At 37.3% G+C, this 24,235-nt stretch overlaps 1 protein-coding gene across 3 annotated transcripts in view; it reads left to right on the plus strand.

Moving 5' to 3' along the window:
- RPS6KC1 (ribosomal protein S6 kinase C1) overlaps window positions 1–23,760 on the plus strand; it is a 103,809-nt gene extending 80,049 nt beyond the window's left edge. For 2 of the 3 annotated variants that reach the window (XM_014073642.2, XM_087717776.1), the window contains 3 exons: window positions 12,728–12,810; window positions 15,082–15,177; window positions 21,997–23,760. In XM_014073642.2, coding sequence (XP_013929117.2) covers window positions 12,728–12,810; window positions 15,082–15,177; window positions 21,997–22,107 — 290 coding nt within the window. In that variant the 3' untranslated portion in view covers window positions 22,108–23,760. Of the gene's footprint in view, window positions 1–12,727; window positions 12,811–15,081; window positions 15,178–16,284; window positions 16,375–21,996 lie in introns of all 3 variants that reach the window. The other variant, XM_087717777.1, reaches the window with a different exon arrangement.
- Window positions 23,761–24,235: the final 475 nt, after the last annotated feature.

A 24,235-nucleotide genomic window follows, 5' to 3' on the forward strand; every position in this document is an offset into this window, starting at 1 on the left:
CTTGTCAGAAGGTCGCAAAAGGGGATCATGTGACCCTGGGACACTGCAACCGTCATGAATATGAACCAGTTGCCAAGGATCCAAATTTTGATCATGTGACCATGGGGATGTCATAAGTGTGAAAATGGTCATAAGTCACTTTTTTCAGTACTGTCGTAACTTTGAACAGTCACTAAATGAATGGTGATAAGTAGAATGTAGTTAAAATGGGCACTCGGTGTCAATATAAGGTATATCTTCCAATATCAGATGTGGACAAATTTGGGAAGGTCATTCTCTACATGGTCATATTAAGAACATTCAAAACACCTGGCCAAAGATTATTGGAGACAGAAAAAAAATAGAAGGCATGAGATCTTGCTTTAATACAACAAAAGTCTTAAAAGACAGGCAAGACCTGAGCAAAGTGGTTTTTTTTCCTTAGCTGTTCATGGTCGTGTGCCCCCCCCCACAAAAAAAATCTATGTGTTGAAGTACAATGCTTAGATGCTCTGTCTTATCATGTCCCTAATCCTATTTTTTTAAATATGAACACTCTGATGAAAGTAAGTTGTTTTTCTAATTGCAGGGGAAAACTAATGTAGTCTTGTAGTCCAATTCATTTTAAATATACTGTGTATCCTAAAAGGTAAAGGTTCCCTTTGCACATATGTGCTAGTCGTTGCCAACTCAGTGGCTAAGATGCTGAGCTTGCTGATCAGAAAGGTTGGCAATTCGACGGTTTGAATTCCTAGCACCACATAATGGAGTGAGCTCCCGTTACTTGTCCCAGGCGTTCGAAAGCATGTAAAAATGCAAGTAGAAAAATAGGTACCACCTTTGGTGGGAAGGTAACATTGCTCTATGCATCTTTGGCATTTAATCATGCCAGCCACATGACCACAGAGACGTCTTCGGACAGTGCAGGCTCTTCGGCTTTGAAACAGAGATGAGCACCGTCCCCTGTAGTAGCACATATGTGCGAGGGGAACTTTTACTGTTACCTTTTTATATCTTAAAAACACACCTTTGGAAGATCATCTTCTGACAAATAGAACAAATTCTCCCCTTGTCAGAATAGAGCCATGTGTTACTGAGAAACTTCTTAAGGTGATTTGAATCTGAAAAGAACCCTGCTTAATCTTTTCTGATCCTGCTATTTTCCACTTGCAAATTGCCACTCCAGTAGATGTTGAGACCTGTATTCCTGAAATTCTGCCTGGTGATAATAGTAGAAGCAATTAAAAATGGAACAGGATGTCTGGAAAGAATTAAACCTCTGAAGTTGAAAGCTAGTGCTTGAATTAAAAAACCTCCATCACAACCACCACCATACATTTGCCCAAGAATGTCTACTTTGGTTTTGAAGGAACTTTTTACCAAAGGAGATTTCTTAAAGTTGGCCAGTAGGTGGCAACCTACCATTAACTGTTGTCTACAAACAGAGTCCCCTAGCAGTTTCTTATATTATGAGAGAACCCTACATAAAGAAGAAGCTGTGTTATAATTAATTATAATTGTACTCAACTGCTTTTTCAGCAGTGCAAGTTGCTGAGTCTTTTAGTATTACTATTTATCAGGCTATTCCCTTGATTCCTAATGAAGGTGACTTCATAAACTTTAACGTGATACAATTCAGTTTTTTCCAGGCTTCAGAAACTTTTAGTTTAAAAGAAAAGTTCCCAGAATTCCTGATGAAGAGACAATGTTCTTGTGATAGAAAATTGTCTGTCTTTGAATGAAATGAAAAGAAAAAGGGTCCTTAGGCTCTCAAAAGAATCCAATCAAGTTCTTGGAGAATCCAAAGGTTCTGTGAGACATGGTTTGAAAATATAAATGACTGTCATGCTATTTCCAAAACATAATGCTCTTACCAACCGAAAGGTCAGAATTCATGAATTCAGAGAATGATGATGGAGGCCATGCTTCCATCCTAGTTCTCCTGGACCTCTCAGCGGCTTTCGATACCATCGACCATGGTATCCTTCTGCGACGACTGCGGGAGATAGGGGTGGGCGGCACTGTCTTGCAGTGGTTCTCCTCCTATCTCTCGGACAGGTCGCAGTCGGTGTTAGTGGGGGGGCAGAGATCGTCCCTGAGGCCCCTAACTTATGGGGTGCCGCAGGGGTCGGTCCTATCCCCCCTACTATTTAACATTTACATGAAACCGCTGGGCGAGATCATCCGAAGGCACGGGATAAAATATCACCAATATGCGGACGATACACAGTTGTATCTGTCCGCCCCGTGCCAACTCAATGAAGCGGTGGACGTGATGAACCGGGGACTGGAAGCCGTTAAAGACTGGATGAGAGCAAACAAGCTGATACTCAACCCAGACAAGACCGAGTGGCTGTTGTGTTTCCCTCCCAAAAATTTGACCACCATACCATCACTCAGGCTGGGGGGACAAAATTTAAACCCCTCAGAAAGGGCCCGCAACTTGGGAGTCCTCCTGGATTCACAGCTAACTTTTGACCACCATCTCTCAGCTGTGACCAGGGGGGCATTTGCCCAGGTTCGCCTGGTGCGCCAGTTGCGGCCCTACCTGAATCGGGAGGCCCTCACAACAGTCACTCGAGCCCTTGTGATCTCTAGGCTGGAATACTGTAATGTGCTCTACATGGGGCTGCCCTTGAAGAGCATCCGAAGACTACAGCTAGTCCAGAATGCGGCCGCGCGAGTGATCGTGGGCGCACCACGGTTCGCCCACATAACACCGATCCTCCGTGAGCTGCACTGGCTACCTGTTGGTCTCCGGGTGCACTTCAAGGTCCTACTCACCACCTATAAAGCGCTCCATGGTAGTGGATCTGGCTATTTGAGAGACCGCCTTCTGCCAATTACCTCCCTGCGTCCCATCAGATCGCATAGAGTTGGCCTCCTCCGTATTCCATCCGCCAGTCAGTGCCGACTGGCGACTACTCGGAGGAGAGCCTTCTCTGTTGCGGCTCCGACACTATGGAACAATCTCCCCGTGGAGATTCGTACCCTCACCACCGTCCAGGCCTTCCGCACAGCCCTCAAGAACTGGCTAACCCGCCAGGCCTGGGGATAATCTTATTTCACCCCTCCCGAATGCTGAGTGAATGTTGAGTTTTATTGTCTAATTTACTTTGTGCACATTTCTTTTTTCGTATTGTCCTACACTCCCCTTCCTTTTTGATTGTAAGCCGCCCTGAGTCCCCTCAGGGAAAAGGGCGGCCTATAAATAAATAAAACAAAAAACAACAAACAAACATGATAATAATAACTAAAATCCCTAATAATAATAAATATAAAAAGTCTGTACAATATACTAAAAACAAAACACACCTGTTCCAATGAAGCAGAATGTCTAAGAAGAAATGTATAAATACAGTTGGTGAATCCGTTAAGAAGGCAATTGTTAAAACATGGAGTCTCATGCGGCTCTTACTTCTTATTCTTTGCAATAGTGGTCAAAATATGGAGTAGAAAGCAGGAAGGATGAAGTGCAATTGGGGCTGCCATTTTCTTCATTAATAATCCAATGCACAAAGGGGACGAGGGAAAAGAAAGGAGGCAGAAGCTCTAGTTAGGCCCAAATAATTAAAGAGATGGATGCCACTGGAGGTTGTAGACTGTAGAAGAATAACCACTATCACAAATATAAATTTGGGAAGCACATCTTTTGCACATGGACATTTTAATTCCCAACTACTTGAAGTAGAGCGAGGAAAGATACTGCTCTCTGAAAGTTAGAGTCAGTACTATAGATGGATAGATGCTCTGATTTGCTTCCTAAATAGCAAATTTCTTACCAGTTCATAATATTTCATAGCCCATTAGATGTCCAGATTTCTCAATGTCTGTTCATGTCATTAAAAACATTTTCTTTTTTTTAATTACTAGACAAATCTTAGGGTAAAGATTAAAAATAAGGTTATCCCCAAGTCATGATGCAAATGTTTCACTTCTGTTGAAACACCCTTTTGCTTCTAGCGTCCCCTGGGAATCTTATCAGATATTTGTGCTAAAAAAAACATTAACCACCTGCCCTGCGCTTTGTAATATCAGCAACCAACCTTTTTATCTTTTGGTTAATGTGCCTTGGTATTTTGAAAGGGAGAGGAGGGGGAGTAGGGAAAGCAGAGGGAAAAATTCCAGCAACAGATTTGATTTGCGGGGACAAAAATTTTGAGCAAATGCCAAGCTAGCAGGGGGGCCATTATTCTGTCTAAAAATAAGTTTGAAAAAAGAAACATACAGACACAAACCTTTTAAATCAACATGTTTTGGTCTAATTGAGGAGAAAGCAAGAAAGATTCAGTTTGAAATTCAAATGATCACCTTCTGTTATGGACATTTTTTTCCCTTGCCAAATTTATGATCTTAGATTTTAAAGAATAACTGCCACTGAAATGAGGAAAATCATGTAAGTAATACATGGTAGTTCACAAACAATCTGAAAAGTATAAAGTAGGTATTAAAGAGAATGTGTAAAAATTAGCCATAATGTCTTTTTAAACTGCAGAATGTAAGAATCGCATAAGGAATATATGAATTGATTAATAGAACAATTTCATTCAATGTAGAGTTTACTGTTCTGACCCATTTAATTCCCTGTCATCTGTTCAAAGATTACGCTACTTGGTGCTCTATAAATGTTTTAAAATACAACTTTCACCATACCGTCCTATTGATCAGGGAAGCTAAATCTGGAAGATATCAGTTATGCAACTCTGATTCATTTAGCTTAGGAGAATGGTCCAGGGTTTTAAACCTAATCCTATTAGATTAGGATCTCCAATGTAATCATTTCAGATTGCATGATACCTGAGATCTGCCTGCAAAAACAATTGCACGAATTAACCATAAGTCTTCCAATGTCATTATCAAACATCTCCAGTTCTAGCTGACTTCCCCCTCCTCCCGGCCCTGACATTTGACTGAAGAAAATTTGAATATCTGCAGTTTGCTTCCACAAATGCAGAATGGTGGAATAGTTTTTTTTTAGATCAGATGATTTTTCACCCCTTATGTTTATAAACTGATCCATCTTGCTAATATCAGCCTCTGGCTTTCTGAAAGCTCTTGAAGAACATTTTGATAAAAATATTTAGGACTTGTTGCTGTTGAGCAACAGCCTTGCCTGTCTCATTAGCACACATTATTTCAGCTTGTGCATTTGAATATTTCTGAGGAAAAGACATTGTATAAAAATATAATCATAAGGAATAAGGAAGCTTGGTGAAGCATTGGAGCTTTTTGTGATACTTGGAGTCCCCAAAGATCAGTTGTGAATGCAGAGTTGTAATCTACTTTATGTTCTCAATGAATAAGCAAATGAATTTGTTTGAAAAAGTTTGAAAAAAATATGATCAGCAGAATACCCCTTGTGGTTATCTCCAAGATAACAAGAGTAAAGTTCAGCCTATACTTGTCAGTGACACCCATAATTCTCAAAAGAATCTCTCCCATTAGACCATGAGATCTAAACATCATTCTATGTACATATTGGGTGTGTATGGGAGAAAATCAGTTCCTTGTCCATATAATTTGGAAAGAAGCGAGACTAGGAGTGATTGTTTACCATACTTGATGGAACTAAAAAACGTGTCCACTCTTTATTAGTAGATGGCTTAGATAAAGTTTAACATTAAACTTTGTCTTGGAGGTAGCTAACAAGAAAAAAAAACCTTTTCATTTTCTTAAAGTTTATATTATTTTAAATGAAATGTGTAAATATTGCCCTGATTCTTTAACGAAAACCCAATATGGAGGTAGCTATAAACCCTGTAATGGTTAGAACTAGCTGTTAAAAAGAATCATCATCATCATCATTTTAGCCATTGTCTATCAACTGCAGGATGAAAGCCTCTTCTGAATGTTCACAATCAATATAGTCCTGAGCTTTCTTTTGCCAATTGGGCCCGCAACATGTGCTGATGTCATCGATCTGTCTTGTTGTGGTGGACACGATCCTTCTTTCATGGACACTTTTTATTAAGCGGAATCCATTCTATGACTGCCTTGGTCCACCTGCCATGAGTTCTTCTTGCCATGTGACCAGCCCATTTCCATTTCAATTGTTTTACTCTCTTGATGATATCATATAATTTCATTTGTTCTCTAATCCATGTGCATGTCCATCTTTCTATCTTGTCTTGTAATGCTGAGCATGTATCTTTCCATGGCTTTTTTGTGCCACATATTTTGTCCATTTCAGAAAGAAAAAGAAGCTTTAAGAAACATGGTTTGTTGAGACAGTTTAAACAGTGTTGTGACAAATGCTTTATGACAATTTTAATATGATAGGACAGTAAAGTAAGCTAAAGTATTAGGATTGTAGACAGAGAAAAAGTGGAAATCCTAATAATGAGATCCGTAAAAGCTTGTGTTAATTTATCTTAATATCCAATCTGATTCTCATGAGCGAAACAAAACAAAAACATTACTCAATGGCTTTTTTAGAGACAGAACAGTTTTCTCACATCTCAAACTGCAGATAGTTTTGTGACAATGACGAATTCACAATAGCATGAAATGTGTTGCCTCTGTTGTTATAACTTTGGTTTTGAAGAAAAGAGGAGAAAGTTGGCAGTGCACAAACTTAGGTGTTGTTTGTATTAGTATTCTTGCACATATACATGCTTGTCCACAAAAATATTACAATGGAAATATTATTTTAATAAAGAGGTTAGATTGACAGGCAGAAACCATTTTTTGTTATCGGATTCTGAAGAAGAATGGCTTTCCTTAGTTTTAAAATTTATATTAATGCATAAGTGTCCATCTTTTCTTACAAAAAAAAGTTAGAGAAGATGTAAATCCTGGAACTAAATTAACAGGGAGATTGTTCTAGATGTGATAAAAGATTTGTTTGAGTTGGTACGTATTTTGTATAGATTTGTGGAGCTACGCATTTGCATGTAGCCTTTTCTCAGTGAAACTTTCTTGTAAAGGGGAATTGATTATGCCGTAGATATATCATCAGGTATATATATCATAAGGAGAAGATTGAGAATTAGTTAAGAAAGAATTATTGTTCAGTGGCTAAATGCATATTCTGGGAGTTGTGCTTCTGATATTTCTAGAATGGCTGGGAAAAATACATGCTTGGAATGCTTAAGATGTATTGTGAGTTAGTGGACAATATTGAGCAGCACAGTCTATTCTTCTGACTTGATATTTTATTTATTCATTAGATTTTTATCCCAACTTTATGTAAGTCAATATGATGAGCATATATAATACGGGTACTTCTTCCTATTTTCCTCAGAACAACAACTCTGTGAAATGGGTTGGACTAAAAGGGAATGCCAGGTCCAAAGTTACCCAGCAAGCTATCATACTTAAAATGGGACTAGAACTCTCAGTCTCTTGGGTTCTGGGCCAGTACTTTAACTACTACACAAAACTGGCTGTGTGTGTGTGTGCGTATGTGTGTGTGTATGTGTGCATCAGTGGTGGGTTGCCAATTTTTTTACTACCGGTTCCTGTGTGCTCCTGTGCATGTGCGTGCAGAAACTTCTGCACATGTGCAGAATTGTCCGGGTGCGCGGGCGGAGCCTTCCGCCGCCACTAGTACTGGTTTGTTTGATCCAGGCCAAACCGGGAGCAGACCACCTCTGATGTGTGCACACACACACACACACACAGACACTTATAGGCTACCACTTTTTATTATACATGTCTTAGCTGATATGAGTAAAATGGCTTCATTATTGTGAACTGGCATTTGGGTAAGATTTATTGCAATATTAAAACTTTTTGATGGTTGGAACGGGGAGAGTGTTTTCGCTATGCAGAATTACATTAGCTTGTTGGGCTTTAAATGTATTTTGCAATCTATCGTTTTCTTATTTTTCTCTCTATGATGTATTACTGAGAGTAAAGGTTGCTTTATTGATGTGATATACAAAGGTTATTATATCAATATGTTGCAGAGAAAATGCAAGCGAAGGAGAGTGCAGAGGAAAAATTTATCTGAAGCTTTTTCCAATAAGTGGCGCCATGGTATTCTGAAGTGGGTATCTCCATCCCACTCACCGGCTAAAAAGATTGTGATTGCTGTTTGTTTTTTCTCGATTTTTCTCCGCCATTTACCTCAGCAGTACCAATTGCCAGCAAGCTAACTTTCACACTGGACTCAGATGCCTTCTTTCAGACTAGTCACAAAGGGAAGAGGAAAAATTTTTCCTGGCTGAGGGAGAGGATCAGCATCCAAACTCCAAATCCACCAGACCATTTAAAGAGTAGACTTTTTACAATTATTCAGGAAAATCAACCATACCCCCATAGGTCTGAAAGATCTAAAATCACCCATGGCTGTTGATTCTCTAAAGGCAGTGACACTGTGTTCATAAAACCTCTAAGAGACTTGGAGGCAGCATGAGGGCTTAAGGTTGACTGGAGGCAAACTGGTGGGCTTACTGCTTACTGTACTTTTTCTCAGGAGTTCCAAACCTGTTCACAATTGACTTAATGGATGCTATGGTAACGTTGGCTTTGGAACTCATAGCAGACACAGGATCAGACAATACCCCCAAACATCCAAAGGAATACAAAATGGAAATCCCCAAATGCAGAGATGGCAAAGTGATATTTCTCTAGTCACAAAAGGCTTCCTGGATACTTCAGTCTTTGTCAACCTTTCCAACACTTTCTACCAAACAAGTATCTCATCTTATGTTTTCATAGCACAGAGAATTCAAATAGATAGGGACAAAGTAGCCAACATGCCACTTTTGTGATTGATGATAATCTGAATAGTGTCCATTCTCAGCCAAGGGTTTGCCAGCTTCCACGACTACCAGAAGACAATTTTGGCTGAAGAACTGGAACATAAACTTTAAATTAAAATATATTAAAATTTTTATGCTACCTCTACCCAAGAATCTGATCTGCTGTCAAGTCAAATTGGCACTAGATAAGAGACAAAAGAACTTAAGTTTCCTGGACTTAAGTTTCTGAGCATAAAGATTTTAAACTAATGATGCATTTGATCCTGCTTTTGGGCCCTCCCTAGTTATATCCTATACTTTGTAAGGCAATATAGCTCTTCTACCTGATTGGAAGCATCCTTTGGCTGGAGGTGATGGTGGTAGTGTTCACATAAGTGGTCTGTAGAAATAGTTCACAGTAAAGCCAGGGCATTTTAGAATGCCCTGTCTCTACTACTATAGGATATTGGTGTGCTGGACATTTCATTAAGGTCCTTTTTATACAGTGGAGATAATCCATCTAGCACTGTTAAAAAAAAGGGAGGCAATGATGGATGGCATCAACATTTGCAATTTATGGGGACTAATTATGTCTTTCTGAATTCCTACCTTATCAAGTGCTATTTCTCTTTATGACTTGCCATTCCAAAGCTGGGCAAGGGGCAATTATCTCTCACAGAAATTGATACCATTTTTGGAAAAAGAACCTTCATACTAAATTCAGCAACTATTTTTGATTAAAGAAAATATGTTTCCTTATTGTAAAAACAATCAGATTTAAAAGGAAAAGCAACTGAAGTTCTTTTCAAGTAGCATAAAGACATTGTGTGCACTTTGGCTAAATTGCTTCTGTATTTTACTCTAACTGAACTTATTTGTTCAGTTCCGGCTTTTCTTTCCTCCAGGAATTTAAGATGGCATTCTTAGTCTTCAACCAGTGGCAGCATCTGCCAAACCTTGCTGGGTTTGGAAACTAGAATGGGACCTACACCACCAAAGAATTCTAGTGCTATGACCTATAGCTGGAATTTTTTTAAAAAATTAAACATCTTGGAAAAAGGTTATAGCCAAGAAATTTTATGGATGTGTTCATATAAATTACCAGGGTATCCTTAACTTTTTACATGTTTGTTCTCTCTGTGTGAGAAAAAGACTTCACCTTAGTCAGATCATGATTGAAAAATAGTTAAATCTAGATCCTATGCTAATCCTTTAATCATTATTTACTCTTGATAGATAGATAGAATGTGATTGTATATGAGAGAATTAATCAGTTGTCTAGACTATCCAACTTCAAAATGATATTGGGTGCCTTCACATTTTTTTAAAAAAGCAAACAAAACAAAACACAAAACATCAAAACAACAATTGTCTAAGGGAATAATCAACTACCATAACCTTCAACATTATCCTTAACTTAAAGGATTAGTCGGCTATGATATAAATGGTATAAGTTTGAATGGCTTGTAATTTATTGTGATTAGGCTTTTTAAAAATCCAATAAAGGATATACAGTAGTACTATAAATAGTGTAAGAACACTTATATTTAAATGTGTTTTCCCTGCATACATTACAACACAAGCAAAACAGATTTGAATGGTATTTTATTGAATACATCTGCTTTTGAAATACATATATATTCAGGAATTTTGATAAAGCAGAATTCTAGAATATCTTAGGCGGGAGACTACCTTCAAGCCAGTGTTGACCCCTGGAGATATCTGGAGAAGTCCTTCCAATTTTCTTGAAAAGATTTCAGAAGTGGTTTGCCTTGCATCTTTTCTAGGACTGAGAGAGAGTAACTGGTACAAGGTATTCAGCCCAGTTTAGCACTAAGGCAATATTAGAATTCATGGTCTCCTGGCTTATAGCCCCGCACCTTTAACCTCTACACCAAAATGGCTGTTTAGAAGAACTTATTCTTTAAAAAGAAAAGCAAAATGTTATCTAATTAGGTGTTTAGACATTAGGCAGTTTGACATTAGCCTTTATGGTTACTAACACATGCACAGGGCAACGTAGGTAAACAAGAACTTCCTAATTTTTAAAATAGTTTTAAAATAATGGAATGTATCTGGATGTACGATCACTGCAAGTTCAGAGATGTTCCTCATAACGGCAGTAAAATATTAGGCTGCCTAGACCTACCTAATATTAACATTCCTAATGAAATATGGTGAAAATATGCAAAATCATGGCTTAAGATGGATTTGCAAATTGTGACTTGTGAGTAATCAATGTTATATTACACCTGTCTTGGTGGTGGGGGTGGTGGAAACATTTTTAGAAGCTTCCTTGCCCTTGAAGGTGTTCTGCATGGTGACAAGAGATATTCTTATTACTGGCTTCCTATACTAACTTCATTCAACGTTATAAAAATCACTTCTTAAATATTACTTACAAATTACTTAAATTTTAATCAAGTGGCTGAAATTTTACAAAATTAACAAATGTTAAATTGTTTTGCATTTTAATTAATTCTGTGGGTACAATCTAGTGGTTTATCCAACATGCAATAAACTATAAGGACTTACCATGGACAGAAATCCCCGCAACAGGGTATTGAGCAAAAAAGGTGGGTTTAGTTGAACTTCAACATTTCATAATGCTTTTTATTAAATCAATACATTACTTTAAAAGAATAATAGAATAACAGAGTTGGAAGGGATCTTGGAGGTCTTCTAGTCCAACCCTCTGCTCTAGTCCAACCCTCCTACTTTGATTATAGTCAGGGCTTGTTAATAAGATCTAAATGAATAAAAAGTTCTACATTTGTTGGTTTGAGAACTAATATCAGAGAAGGAATATTGTATATTTATGTTACCATTGGGTCTTGGGAGTGTAGAATATCATCTTTATACACCTTTATATACCATCGTTATATACTTTGGCATGCCCATGACCTGCCAAACCCTTTAAATCTTCGCAACTCTAAAAACACTAAGAATATAGAGTTGCTTGCAAAGCCTATCCTGCATCCTTCAGTCATAGGTGCATCATAGAGAAAGCTCAACCTCATTATGGAAGCTTCTATAGTACATCTCCTGTGCTGTATCAGCACCCAAAGGTTCAATGTGCAAAGAAATTCCATTCCTCATCTCTTTCTGATTCCACTTCAGGCAAAATTTGCCAGAAATCCATTACAAAAGCCATGGTTTTTTTTAAAATTTCTAGTCTACCCCGCCCTAAAAACAACAGCACTTAAAGATAAAAGGCTCTCATTATGGCGCTAAATCCACTGCATGCTACGTTGCTGAGAGATAATTGCTTTCTCAAGGCTACTCAGTGAATTCTATAATCCTGTCCTTTCACTAAAATAGGAGGTATGGCTGCCTTTTTTGACCTAGAGACCTCCAGATGTAAATGCCCAGAAAAACAGCTTGCATAATTCCTTGCCCTGGGGTAAACAGGGTGGGGACAATTGCTCTAGAAGCAGATTCCTGTTTCCTACATGAAGAGGAGACGTATGTCCTTTCAGAATGGAAATGGCAGAATTCCTTCCCTGAATACACCAAAGTGAATGAGAAATACCAACCTGTGTGGGTTTGACTGAAATTGCTGTGCCTGTTATGATATTTCTATTGTCACTCTTGTGAACTTGTTTTGTCATTTTGCATGTTGTTATTTTGTGTTTTATTTTTCTTTGGGATTACTAGGAATTGTTTTAATTCAGCCAGTTAGATTGCTTCTCCAGCCAAGTGAGAGTGCTGATGGTGACTGGAAGCATGCATCATACTTAGCTATGGCTTCTTGTAACAACAGTTGGTTGAAAAAGCCATAATCATTGGCTACAGGTTTTACAAACCACAATAGTTGGTTCATGCAACATGTTAAGCACAAACTATGTATGGTTTAGCATGATGCGTGAACTCAACAGTTGTATTGTGTTTAGATAGAGGATAAACATTTGACAGTCCTGATTGCTGTGTCAAACTTCAATGTCTAGCGATGTCTAGTTAATTGGAGAAAGATGTTCTGTTATGGCCTGAGCCTTCTTGAAAATGTAAGTTTGAAAGGGTATTTGATGTTTGAATTTTAACTGTGCTCACCTTTCATTCAGAAGTTGGTGTTGTTTTTGAAGAAACAGAGGCCTGCGATTGGTGGAGTTTGGGTGCCCTTCTCTTTGAACTCCTTACTGGAACGGTAGGGTGTGCCTTTAAAGAAAAAAGTATGCTATGTCTGAATCATACAGAAAATTAGGGAATTAGTTCTAGATTGTAAATATCCAAAGGCAGCTAAGAGATACAGAAAAACGTTTTGCTCCCATTTAGTGGACATCAGGATTTTTGCAACAAAGAGAGCTTAGTAATACCACACCATAGAGCAGAGGTCTTCAAACCTGGAAACTTTAAGACTTGTGGAATTTGGGGATTTGAAGTCCACAAGTCTTAAAGTTGCCAAGTTTGGGGACCCCTGCTATAGAGTAACAAAAACATAAGATAGAAACTTTCATATTGTAAGGAAAAACTTTAAAACAATTGAAGATATTACTTTTTATTGATATATTTATTGCTCGCCTTTATTATTTTTACAAATAACTCAAGGTAATGAGTTATTTGTAAAACACCTTCTCCTCCTATTTTACTGACAATAACAATTCTGTGAGGTGGGTTGGGTTGAGAGAGAGTGATTGGCCCAAAGTTACCCAACTAACTTTCCTGGCTAAGGTGAGACTTGAGTTCATGGTCTCCTACGTTCTGGTGCCTTAACTACTAGAGCAAACTGGCTCTCGACAGCATACATCATTTGTTGAATAAACCACAGATGGCCAGGTGCTTACAATGCACTAAGCCATAAACAATAGCCTATACTACATTACTAGTTCACAAAGTGTTTCAAGCTGAAACTGAACATATTATGACTTAGCATGGTGATGAACCCAGACACTGAATATGTATTTTTCTTCCAAGGAAAAACACTAGTGCTGTCAATAGGGCATGCTGTTAGGAGTTAGAGTACATAATGTCTTTCTGGGAAGAAAACAATAGATATAAAAGAAGTATTCCCTTTCAAATGTAACACTGAAGAACAAGAAGTAATTAACAATGAATGCAAGTTTCTGGGGTACAGTGTGGAAGTGAATTCATGAAAAAGATGTCTCTTATTTCATTATTCCTCATTTGAATAGAGCAGATATTTAACGTTTCATATTTGACCCATCTTTATAGATTTCACCTCCCTTCCTCCAGCCAGGTGAAAGGGTTAAATTATGTAGAAAGAAGGCATGTCTTTTTGTTGGAAGGAGGGGCTCATTGGCTTCTTCCCATTTGATTCTTCTGAAAGAAAATGATGTTCCCTAAAGCAGGGTTCCCCAACCTCTTGGCCATACCTACTAGTGGGCCATGAGCTATTTGCAGCCTGACTACAGAAATGGCGGGTGAGCATGTATGCATTCCTACTTGCGTGAGCGGTGGGCACATATGCACGCCGCTTGCGCAAATGGAGCTGCATGACAGCTGCTTGCCAGCTGCTCATATAGAACCAAACCCTCCCCCCATTGCCAGTTGCAAAGCCAGAAAGGTTTTGGGAACTCTGTCCTAAAGCAGAGGGTTCCAACCTTGGTAACTTTAAGACTTGTGGACTTCAACTCCCAGAAATTCTCATGTTGGCTGCGGGATTCCGAGAATTGAAGTCCACAAGCCTTAAAGGTTGGATACCCCTCTCCTAATGTGTTTCTGAATTATTTCCTCTTGCTAGCCTTGGTGTATGTTGAAATAGAGTTTCCACTTTCTCTGAAGTTGATGAGAATTAAGGTGGGTTATGTCTGTATAAAATAACATAATTAGGCTGTGTAACCTGCCTGAGAAATGGAACGGAGGTTTGTACCTCCTTGATCTTCGTGCCCCATTCACATTTTCAGAACACCATTGGGAACAACCTATCAACTTATTTTCCAGAGTTGTTTGCCGTGGACATGGATAGTATGTGTATGTACAATGCAAAATAAGTCTACATGCAATTTTTGGTGAGGAGATACCCACTGTAATTGCTTTGTGTTTTAATGAGATTTTCTGTTCCATTATTGTTAGGGATTTTCACAGAGGTCATAATTACCTGTTTGAATCCATATACCTTAGCTTGCACCTCCATTTTTTTCAACTCACAACAGGAATTAGATTTTAGATAAGCATAATGAATATTCAAAAGGTGAAGCCTCCAAAACAATGCAAGCCTGCGCTGTTCCGTTCTTCTGATAATCAGTTCTATTACACCTGATTAACTAGCTCAACTAGTTGAACTACAACCTCCCTCATTTCCAGTCAGAATGTCAATCACTTTCTGGTTAAGAGTTATGGAAATATTAGCATAAATTGAGGAAGATTACTTTAAGTTTTTGAATATAGTAACATGCATTGCCATTCTTTATCATAACATGGACTTTAACATGATGCATTTCTTGTTGGTTTGCCATAGACTCTCTTGGAGTGCCACCCAGCAGGAATAAATACTCATACCTGTTTAAACTTGCCAGATCACATTTCAGAAGAAGCGAGATCACTCCTTCAACAGGTAAATTATTGATGAATGTGTATAAATGTTGTACTGCTTGCTACAGTTAAAATCAGACTAACGCATGCCATATATTTTACTGAACATATCAAAAATATTCAGTTTAGTATATTACAAAAATGTAATAAATGGATTTGTTTTTTCACTCAGTGAAAATGACAGCCCCTCATCACCTTACATTGTTAATAAAATTAGCTTTGTTCTTTTCATACTTGATGTTGTAAAGGGTTTCCCATCTTTCCTATTTATCTGTAGAAGCTTTTATAAAAGATTTGGGAATAATGTTATTCAACGTCTGAAAATGTATTAATAGGATTGTGGTTTATCTTAATGTCTCCGGTAGCTACATCTTCATAGCAGTAAAATTCTGTATAATATAAAGAAACTTAACTATTAATGTGTAGGGTAGAAAACTTCTATAGTTTATACCAGGAAAACGTGAATGAACACTGGTCTTAATTATTTAACTTTGGAAAGAAGGAAAAGAATGATAGAGAAGTATAAAAGACCTATTTACCTGTTGTCACCAAGTACAGCTAGGGCATAAAATTGCTGCAGAAATCCATTGATTTATCTTTAATTATTTACCCTGACATAGATGATTTGGGAGTAAGGATATATTTTTAATACTAAAGTGAGCATAATCTATTAGGATTTAGAAGCATGCTAACACTTGGTTATTTTAATAAACTTTGACGATGGAGCCAATCTGATTTAGATCTGTCCTGTTGTATGAATGTTATGGTTCTTATATTTCGATCAGATCTAGTTTTTTTTTAAATTGTTAAAATTGTGGTTATTTTTATTGTTTTAATCTACTTATGTAGATAGGATTATAAACCATTTATAGTCAGTATTCAGTGGGAGTAGTAGAAAAGTCTCCTAAAATAAGTAAATAAGAATAAAAGTATACATATGCTATTTAGATAAATGACTTCATGTAGTTTTAAACTTGTAGAATAGAAGATATTTTATGCTCCACTCCAGAAAGGAGACTGCAAATGAATGGAATTTTACCACTGGCATCTTTAGGAGTTTATTAAAGCAATACATAGCAACGTTTGGCACTTTATGCCAGACCATTTGTTATTTTCCCTCCTCCCCCAGGTTCAAGGTTACCCATGTCCAAAAGGAAGTGTTTCATCTCTGGGCTGCATGTGGCTGACTTTACAGTTGAAGAGTCTGCTCCATTGGCTAGTAAATCAACTTTCTTTTGTGTGTCTTTCTAAGGAAACTACCATTCATTTTTGAGGAAGCTTTGTCAGGAAAAGGAAAAAGGGACTCTTGGCATAGCAAGTCATTTGTCATTATGATTTTCCTCTTCCACCCCCTTCACAGGTTGCTTGGGTCAGCCCATCACAGAATGTCTAAGAGAGGAACAGTGTGCAGATACATGCCAAATGTGTCCCATGACATGGATTTCAAAATCCGTGACCTCACTGAAAAAATAACACCCCACCCCGATCTAGCCAGCTAGAAGCTACGTACTTCAGAGGCATTATTTCTTATTTTGATTACCTGAAGATAGAGATGAAATTCTTAAGGCTCTCTTAATTGACATCAAATTTCTTGAAAGCTGCCCCAGTTAGCATAATAACCAGTCTTTTTTTGAATGATGCAGCTTTAATGCAGTTTATTTTGCATTTCCTTTCTCATATTAAAAGTTTTTTTTTCCTGTAACAGGGAAAGCCTTCAGAACATAAATGTCTTTGTACTTAACTTTTCCACCTGATATCAGCTGTTATATTTTCCAGAAGACGGTCGAGTGGCTGTTTTCTGACTGCTTATCTACTAACTCATGTATATTCACAAAGAAGGCTTGTTTTGTTATCTGAGTTATTTTACTAAGTGAGGTTAGAGCAGTTTTAAGTGGCAGAGCCAACTTAAGATGTGCAAATGAATACATTTTATGGGGAAATTTCTCACTTTGATTATTAGATGTATGCATATGAAGGCATGCGCCCCAAATAATACCAAAGACAACTGCATTATACTATAGTTCCCTTTAAAGGAAACTTAGAAATGAAATTATTCTTTTGAACTGCTTATTTAAAATGTGACAGACTCATAAGAAGGAAGAAATGTAAACTTCAGTTCCTTTATCCTTTGTAAATATTTTTATGCTTTGCTGGTTACTTCCTTTCAAACATTTTCCATCAGAAGTTGCAGATAAGAAGAGTTCACTTCACTTTCTATGTATATATTCATCTCTCTTTTGACTTTATTGTGGATTTTTTTAAAAAAAACACCTACTTAGTATTATTACTACTAGCAATCAATCGTACCATTTCTTTACATTTCATATGTGAGTCTTTAGCTGCCAAAGCTCCTTGGGCCTCTTTGAAGACTTTTTTTTAGATAAATATTTTAATTGTCTAAAAAGCATCAGTTCCTCTTAGTTTCCTCTGTCTGATCTGATCATATTGGTTTCCACTGAAACCCCATACTGGGGATACCCATCAAGCAGTGTTTTTATCTTTTTCCATATGATTTAAACAAATACTGTGTGTATGTAATGCAAATAGGGATACATTCTGTGACATACCTTCATTGTGCACCTGTGTATCTTTGTGACTCCTGGCCTGGACTTAGTTCCTCAGTTTTCTTGGCAAGATTTCAGAAGTGCTTTGCCATTGCCTCCTTCCTGTGGCTGAGAGAGAATGACTGGCCCAAGGACGCCCAGATGGCATTGAGCCTAAAACATACCTGTTTCTAGCCTGATGTCTTAAACATTGGCTGTCTCACACACCTTCATTAAAATCAAGTAAAAGGAAATTTAGTTTTCATCCAAACTAAATGGAGACTGTCCATCTTTTGACTTTGTATTTCTTGTAGGCTGATAAATATAAGAGGCAGTATAAAAATAATACTCTAAAAATGACAACAGGGTTTTTGATATATGTCAAAGAGTTTTCAGCGTGACTACGATTAGGAGGCAACCCAGGAACAAAACACAGCACACAGAGACTGAGACATTTAACAGTGATTTATATACAACATATACAGAAATATACATGATGGCAAATACAGTCTTCTTCTTAACTCTACATGGAGAACTTAACAATGGATACCGGACACAAGGAGAGAGAAATACGCCCTTTCTCCTGGCTGCCTTATATAAACACCTCTTAAAGTGGAAAATACTTTTGTGGACACCCTTGATTGTCTTCAACTGGCTATACCAATGCAGATTCATCTTCATTGCATCAGCCTTACATTTCATCAGCTTTACAGTTGAATCAGCTTTACAGCTGGTCAGCTCTTAAATCTCAGTACCTTAACAATTCAACAGTTATTTGCTGACATATTCTTTTTCTTCCTCTTAATCTGTACTTACGAACCAATAAGTTCAGGATTATTTCAGAAACAACTAAGGTTTAAAGGAACAAATATTTGACAGCTTGAAACAAAATTACCGGCTGTTAACTGTCATTAATAACTCTCACATATAATGTAATAAGTTCTTGTTGCAGCTAATCATCCAGATAAAAATACATATATATTTTTGCACTGGTTTTGTCTTCCTAGGCCTCCCCCCCCAATATTAGACAATTATGAAAATGTGTTTCTCTTATCAGTAAGTCTTCTGGAAACAGAACAGAGTAGGATCAAATTTAGTATTATGGGAGAAGCTGGCAAAAGAAGACCAAGTTTGAAACAGACTAGATTCAACTGAGAAACAGTAGAGGCAAAAAAAAAGCAGAAGAAACCCCCAGAAATATATATCCATATGGGAGAGGTCATGGATAACAGCTTGAAATCCTGCTTTTCTCACTCCATCTTCCTCCTCCTTCATCACTTGATTCAGAGCAGAACCTATGCAGTTCACTCTGTGCTTCCTGGTGCACATACACAGAAATGCAACACGAAGAAGAGGATAAACATACACTTAAATAGATGCAACATGTTACTTATAAAATTGAATACAGATGCCTCCTATGTCTATTTTTGGTAAAGAAAAGTATTCCAGAAGCCATGCTCTACCTTCCTCACTACATTTACACAACAGCCAATATTTTATCTGAAATACTTTAATTCTGCCCGCTTTAATGAGCTGTGACAAGTAAAGTTTTCATATTTCATTTTTATTACATGTTTACTCAGATAAATTTCTAGTGTTCTAATTAAAAACTTGTGTTTTCTCCAGTCACTTAAAAACATTATACTTCAATAGCCTAGGCCTTACAAGCAAAGTGCAAAGATCTAGTACAGCTTAAATTTCACATGTAATCAGGTTTAGTGAAAACAAATCTAAATACGACAGGAAAGCCACAAGCATAAAGTTACGTACTGGTCTGCTTAAATATACTGTATAATAGGTAACCACGTATAATTATGTTTAGAGATTGGGATAACATACAGATATTGTAAAATTAATGTCAGTCAGTATAGGTAGTCCTTAATTTACAACCATTGGTTTAATGACAAAATTATGATGGCCTTGGGGACAAGCACTTTTGACCTGTACTCTCACTTATGGTGATTGCACTAGCCCTATAGTCATCACAATTTGGGTGCTTGGCAGTTGACTCACATTTATGATTGGTTGCAGCATCCTGCAGTCACATGATCACAATTTGTAACCTAGGGAGTTGCTTAAAGGAACGTGAGAAATAGCAAGGATATGGCCAGTCCTTCCTTGTCAAATCATCTTGCAGATTTGTTACATTGTTTACAGAAGTCTATGGAATATTCTTTATTGCCAATTAAACATACACACAGCTTCAGATAACAAATTCAAGATAAGTTGCAATTGTAAATCTTTCACCAAAGTAACATGAAGCATACTGTAAACTCAAAGGTTTCTGTGTAGAAAATATTCACAAGAGCTTAGAAAAAAGTTCAGGAAGATTGAAGTATAGTCTTTTCCTGGTCTAAAATAATAATTAATCCAACAACAACATACAGTCAGAGTCACAGGTAGGAGATAAGTTTGCCTCCAATAGCCATCTCTGCAAACGATCTCTCAGTTTGATTAATAACGTTTCTTTCTTTCATGCAAAACACTTGATTTCCTCTGTTGTCGCTTAATTTGCAACATGTTGCTGGGCTTGGGACTTTTGACTACATTCTTAATCGTCTGATTTAGGTGTTCTCATCAGCTAATTCTTGTTGCAGGCTGAGATTTTAGACTGCAAAGTCTTCAGTTTATGAATCTGAAGATTCAGACTGATCAGTTTATACTTAGGATAGGTCTGTGATGGTGAACCCATGGCACGTGTGCCACTGGTGGCACACTCTGCCCTCTCTGTGGGCAAGTGAGCCGTCGTTCCAGTTCACCTTCTCCATGCATGCACGTGCACCTACTGCTGGCCAGCACGTGTGCAGGGGGCCGCGTGCACATGCGTGGGGGGGAGGTGCATGTGAGGGCATGTCATGTGCGGGGGGGTGCATGGCATGTGTGGGGCACATACGGGGGCCCCACCTGCACATTCACAGGGGCGCCCCCCACACGTGCATCACATTTTGGGGGGTTGTGCGCATGCACGCTTTGGGCATTCAATCCGAAAAAGGTTAGCCATCACTAGGGTAGGTGATTCTTCAGAAGACATGCTTTATGAATCTAGAACTTTCTTACATCAACATATTCATCTTGACAGGTTAGGAAAGGGTTCAGTAAAGAGTAATCTTGGCAGGATAGAAGAACTGATAGTGTTTTGTATGAATATGATATCGACAAAAGAGAATTGGTGATTGGATGCTGAGATTTTTAAACATTTTTACAGGTTTTTTTTAATTTAAAAGGAATAATAACCTGTGATATATGAAGAGAGCAGAATTTGTGTGGATTTCTCTACAGGAAAGAGCATTTACCTTCCTATAAAATTTATGCAGACATCCCCATTACTTCCTATATTTAGTGGCTATCAAGGAGGTAATTGCCTTAAACTATATATGTTTCCTAGGTGAGGGCATTTTTGGCAATTTTTGTTGAGTTCTTTAGGAGAAGATTAGTCTGAGAGTGAAATAAATAAACCCCATTACATTTCAATAATAGAATCAGTTGCTTCAGTTTACTGTCTTGACCTCTGCCAGATGTTTCAAATACTGTTATTTATGTTTGTTGTATAATTCTGATACTTTACACTCTTCTATAGCATTGGCATTGCTTACCCTCACGTAAGCAAGGGAAATCAAGCATAATATCAGGCTATACTGGGTACTTATTTATAAAAGCTCTAAAAAAGAACCAGTTTTGAAGAAACAGAAGTTAACAGCACAACATTTGTTTTTGTTTTTGTCTTTCAGTCTCAGATATTTAACACCTATTTAAGTTGATCAGTAGCATGGAAATCATTTCAATATGGTTGATCACATGCTGCATTATTCAATCTGCATGTTCTCCACATAATGTCAGGTGATGTAATTAGCTCCAAGATTAGTAATTGTGGAATTGCTGTGGAAGATGGAAGAGAACATGTTTTATAATATACCCAAATCATCCTCCTAATCCACATTTCCAGAGTAATTGATATGTAAAAACAGATTCCAACAAACAGGCTGTTATAGTGCAATAATAACGTAGTAATGATAAATGTCTTAGAGAAAAGAGGATGGCTAACTATATGATAAAACTGGAGCTGTAAATATGAGAGGCCACTATCCTGATCTTTTCCCATTTCTGTTTGCTAGTGCTGTGTTAGTGTGCTAGTGTTTTTTTTAATGTGCTAGTGTTTTTTAATAGCCATATGGATAAAAAGTTAAGTTTATTATAAATATTGTTGAAATGTAGGCATTAACTCCAGAGGATGCAATCCTCTATGCCAATGAGCAATAACCAGAGAAGCTTGGGTTGATTGGTGTGTTCTTTCTTTTCAGCTTTTGCAATTCAATTCTGTGGAACGTCTTGGCGCTGGAATCGCTGGAGTTGAAGACATCAAAGCACACCCTTTTTTTGCCACCATTGATTGGACCGAATTAGCTAAGTGAAAAACTGTACAGGTTGTCTATGCTTGGGCTGCAGATTTCCAACAGACAATACTCTTGGCTTGCTGCCATTATGAAGATTTTAGATGTTTCCAGACCAGGATGAATAAATTGGTAATTGGAATCCAAACACCATCTGAAGGGCTTAAGCTTGAGTGGACAAAAGAAAGGTGTGGTTCACACTGCTAGGAACTGACTTCAGTTCTTCTTTTGTGTTGAAATCATGTGCAGCGCTAATTGCAGGTCATTACAAGGGGTTGCATGTCATGTATTTCCTTACCCCCATTTTAAATCATGGGAATCTGGATGGAAAAGATTTGACACCATTTTTGGCAGTAGCCCTGTGACTGAAGTCACATCCAGCTCTGGTGTTGGTGGGGAATAATGCAAATGAGAATGGACTCCTTGTATTTTGTTTAATTTTAAATGATGATGAATTGTGGAATTTCTGTTGTACATTCCAGTGTCTATTGTCTATGCCATTTGAATAGAGGTCCTTTTTTTTATACTTCGGTAGCCTTGGCACAGTTGAATTTAAGTACACTGGAGAACAGGGAGAAAAATAACTTATCAATAACATATGCTAAATAAAATACTGTGGTGCTTCTGCAAAACTTGACATTTAATATGTCTAATTTGGAGGGGATGGCAAGAGAATGAAAGCTAGTATCGTGCAATGTAATTCCACAATAGTTAAGTGTCATCTCTTAAAGAGTGGGAAAATGTAATCTAGCTATTGCTATTTTGCGCTTGTTGGTTGCAATGTTTGTTTTAAAGCACTAATTTTAACCTCAAGTTTTAAATCACTACAAGATCAAAAATCTCTCATCCAGATAATTATTATTTTAGTAATTTAAATGGTTCAAGACAATAGAATGCAGAAAAGTGTATGGGTATATGGATATATGGAAAGCTAACATTTATTGTATGGAAAATCATGCTTTCATATAACTCTAATATTTTTACGGTAGGCAGGTATTGTTTTTTTCTTACATGAAAAATGTTCAAGTTTGCAGAATTCTACTTACATGTACATGTGTTTTTATTTACCCATGTGAATTCTGAAAATGTTTTAGCTTCTCAATTTTGTTACAACTTTGTTTCTTCGTTTAGAAACATTATTTTATGTGTTTTATCATTGTGAATCCCTCCTAAGGAGGAGAGTCTTTAAACAACTGTTCTAAGAAAATTTGGGAGTTTTATATTAAAGTGCTCTATCAGAAAGAATATTTGGAAACCTTTCACAAGCACTGGTGCTTCACAATTGGAATTCCATTGTATGTGCCAAGAACAGGCCCAACTGAAAAGGGATGGATGAGATGTCTACAAGGGATTGCTTGTGCTTTTCATTAATATTGTTTTCTTAATATATTTGCCAAGAAGCTATTTCAGAAGACTGCTGACTTCTGATACCATTGGAATAATGGTGATTTGGCTGTTGGTCGTTAATCTGTTGATAATTTTGTCAAATGGAAACACAGACCCCAAAAATTGAGAATAGAACAACCTAAAGTTAATATGTACTTAAAATAAAGGCTCGCTCTTTTAAAAGGTTGTTGTGTTAGTACATGTAAAAACATTCTGTAATAACTACTTTAGGATGACTCATTTGAGATATTATGCTCTAAAAGCATATATTAAAATACCATACAAACATGTGCCTGGTTACTTCCTTAAATTCATCCTAACACTGGACTGCTGTTTCAAGATTACAGGAAAAGGATTAAATTTTTTATCTTCAACTGTAGAAACGAAGAGCTTTTTGCTTAAAATGAAATCAAAGTCCCCAAAGTTTAAGAAGTGTCAAATCATTTCCAGGAATATTGATCAGGTTGGCAATTCCCTAATGGGACATATAGCAAAAAGAATCAGATGATCTGAAAATTATAAACACCAGTATTCTTTTATCTGTGTAAATGTATACAATCTGGTCAGTTATAGGATGCCTATACACTATTGTATAGTACAGTCTCTGGCCTGTTTGTTTCCCTTAGTTTTATCTGGAGATGAAAGGGTAAATTTCTTTGGTAAAGAAATATTTAGGTTTTTTTTTAGTAATTCCTGCTATTCTTCCTAGTTCATGCTGGAACCTAAGATTTTTACAGGCCATTCCCTATGTGCATCTGACAGG

The sequence above is a fragment of the Thamnophis sirtalis genome, unplaced genomic scaffold (genome assembly GCF_051295495.1).
Source record: "Thamnophis sirtalis isolate CommonGarterSnake01/CBP01778 unplaced genomic scaffold, rThaSir2_p1.2 scaffold_6, whole genome shotgun sequence".
NCBI lineage: Eukaryota > Metazoa > Chordata > Lepidosauria > Squamata > Natricidae > Thamnophis > Thamnophis sirtalis.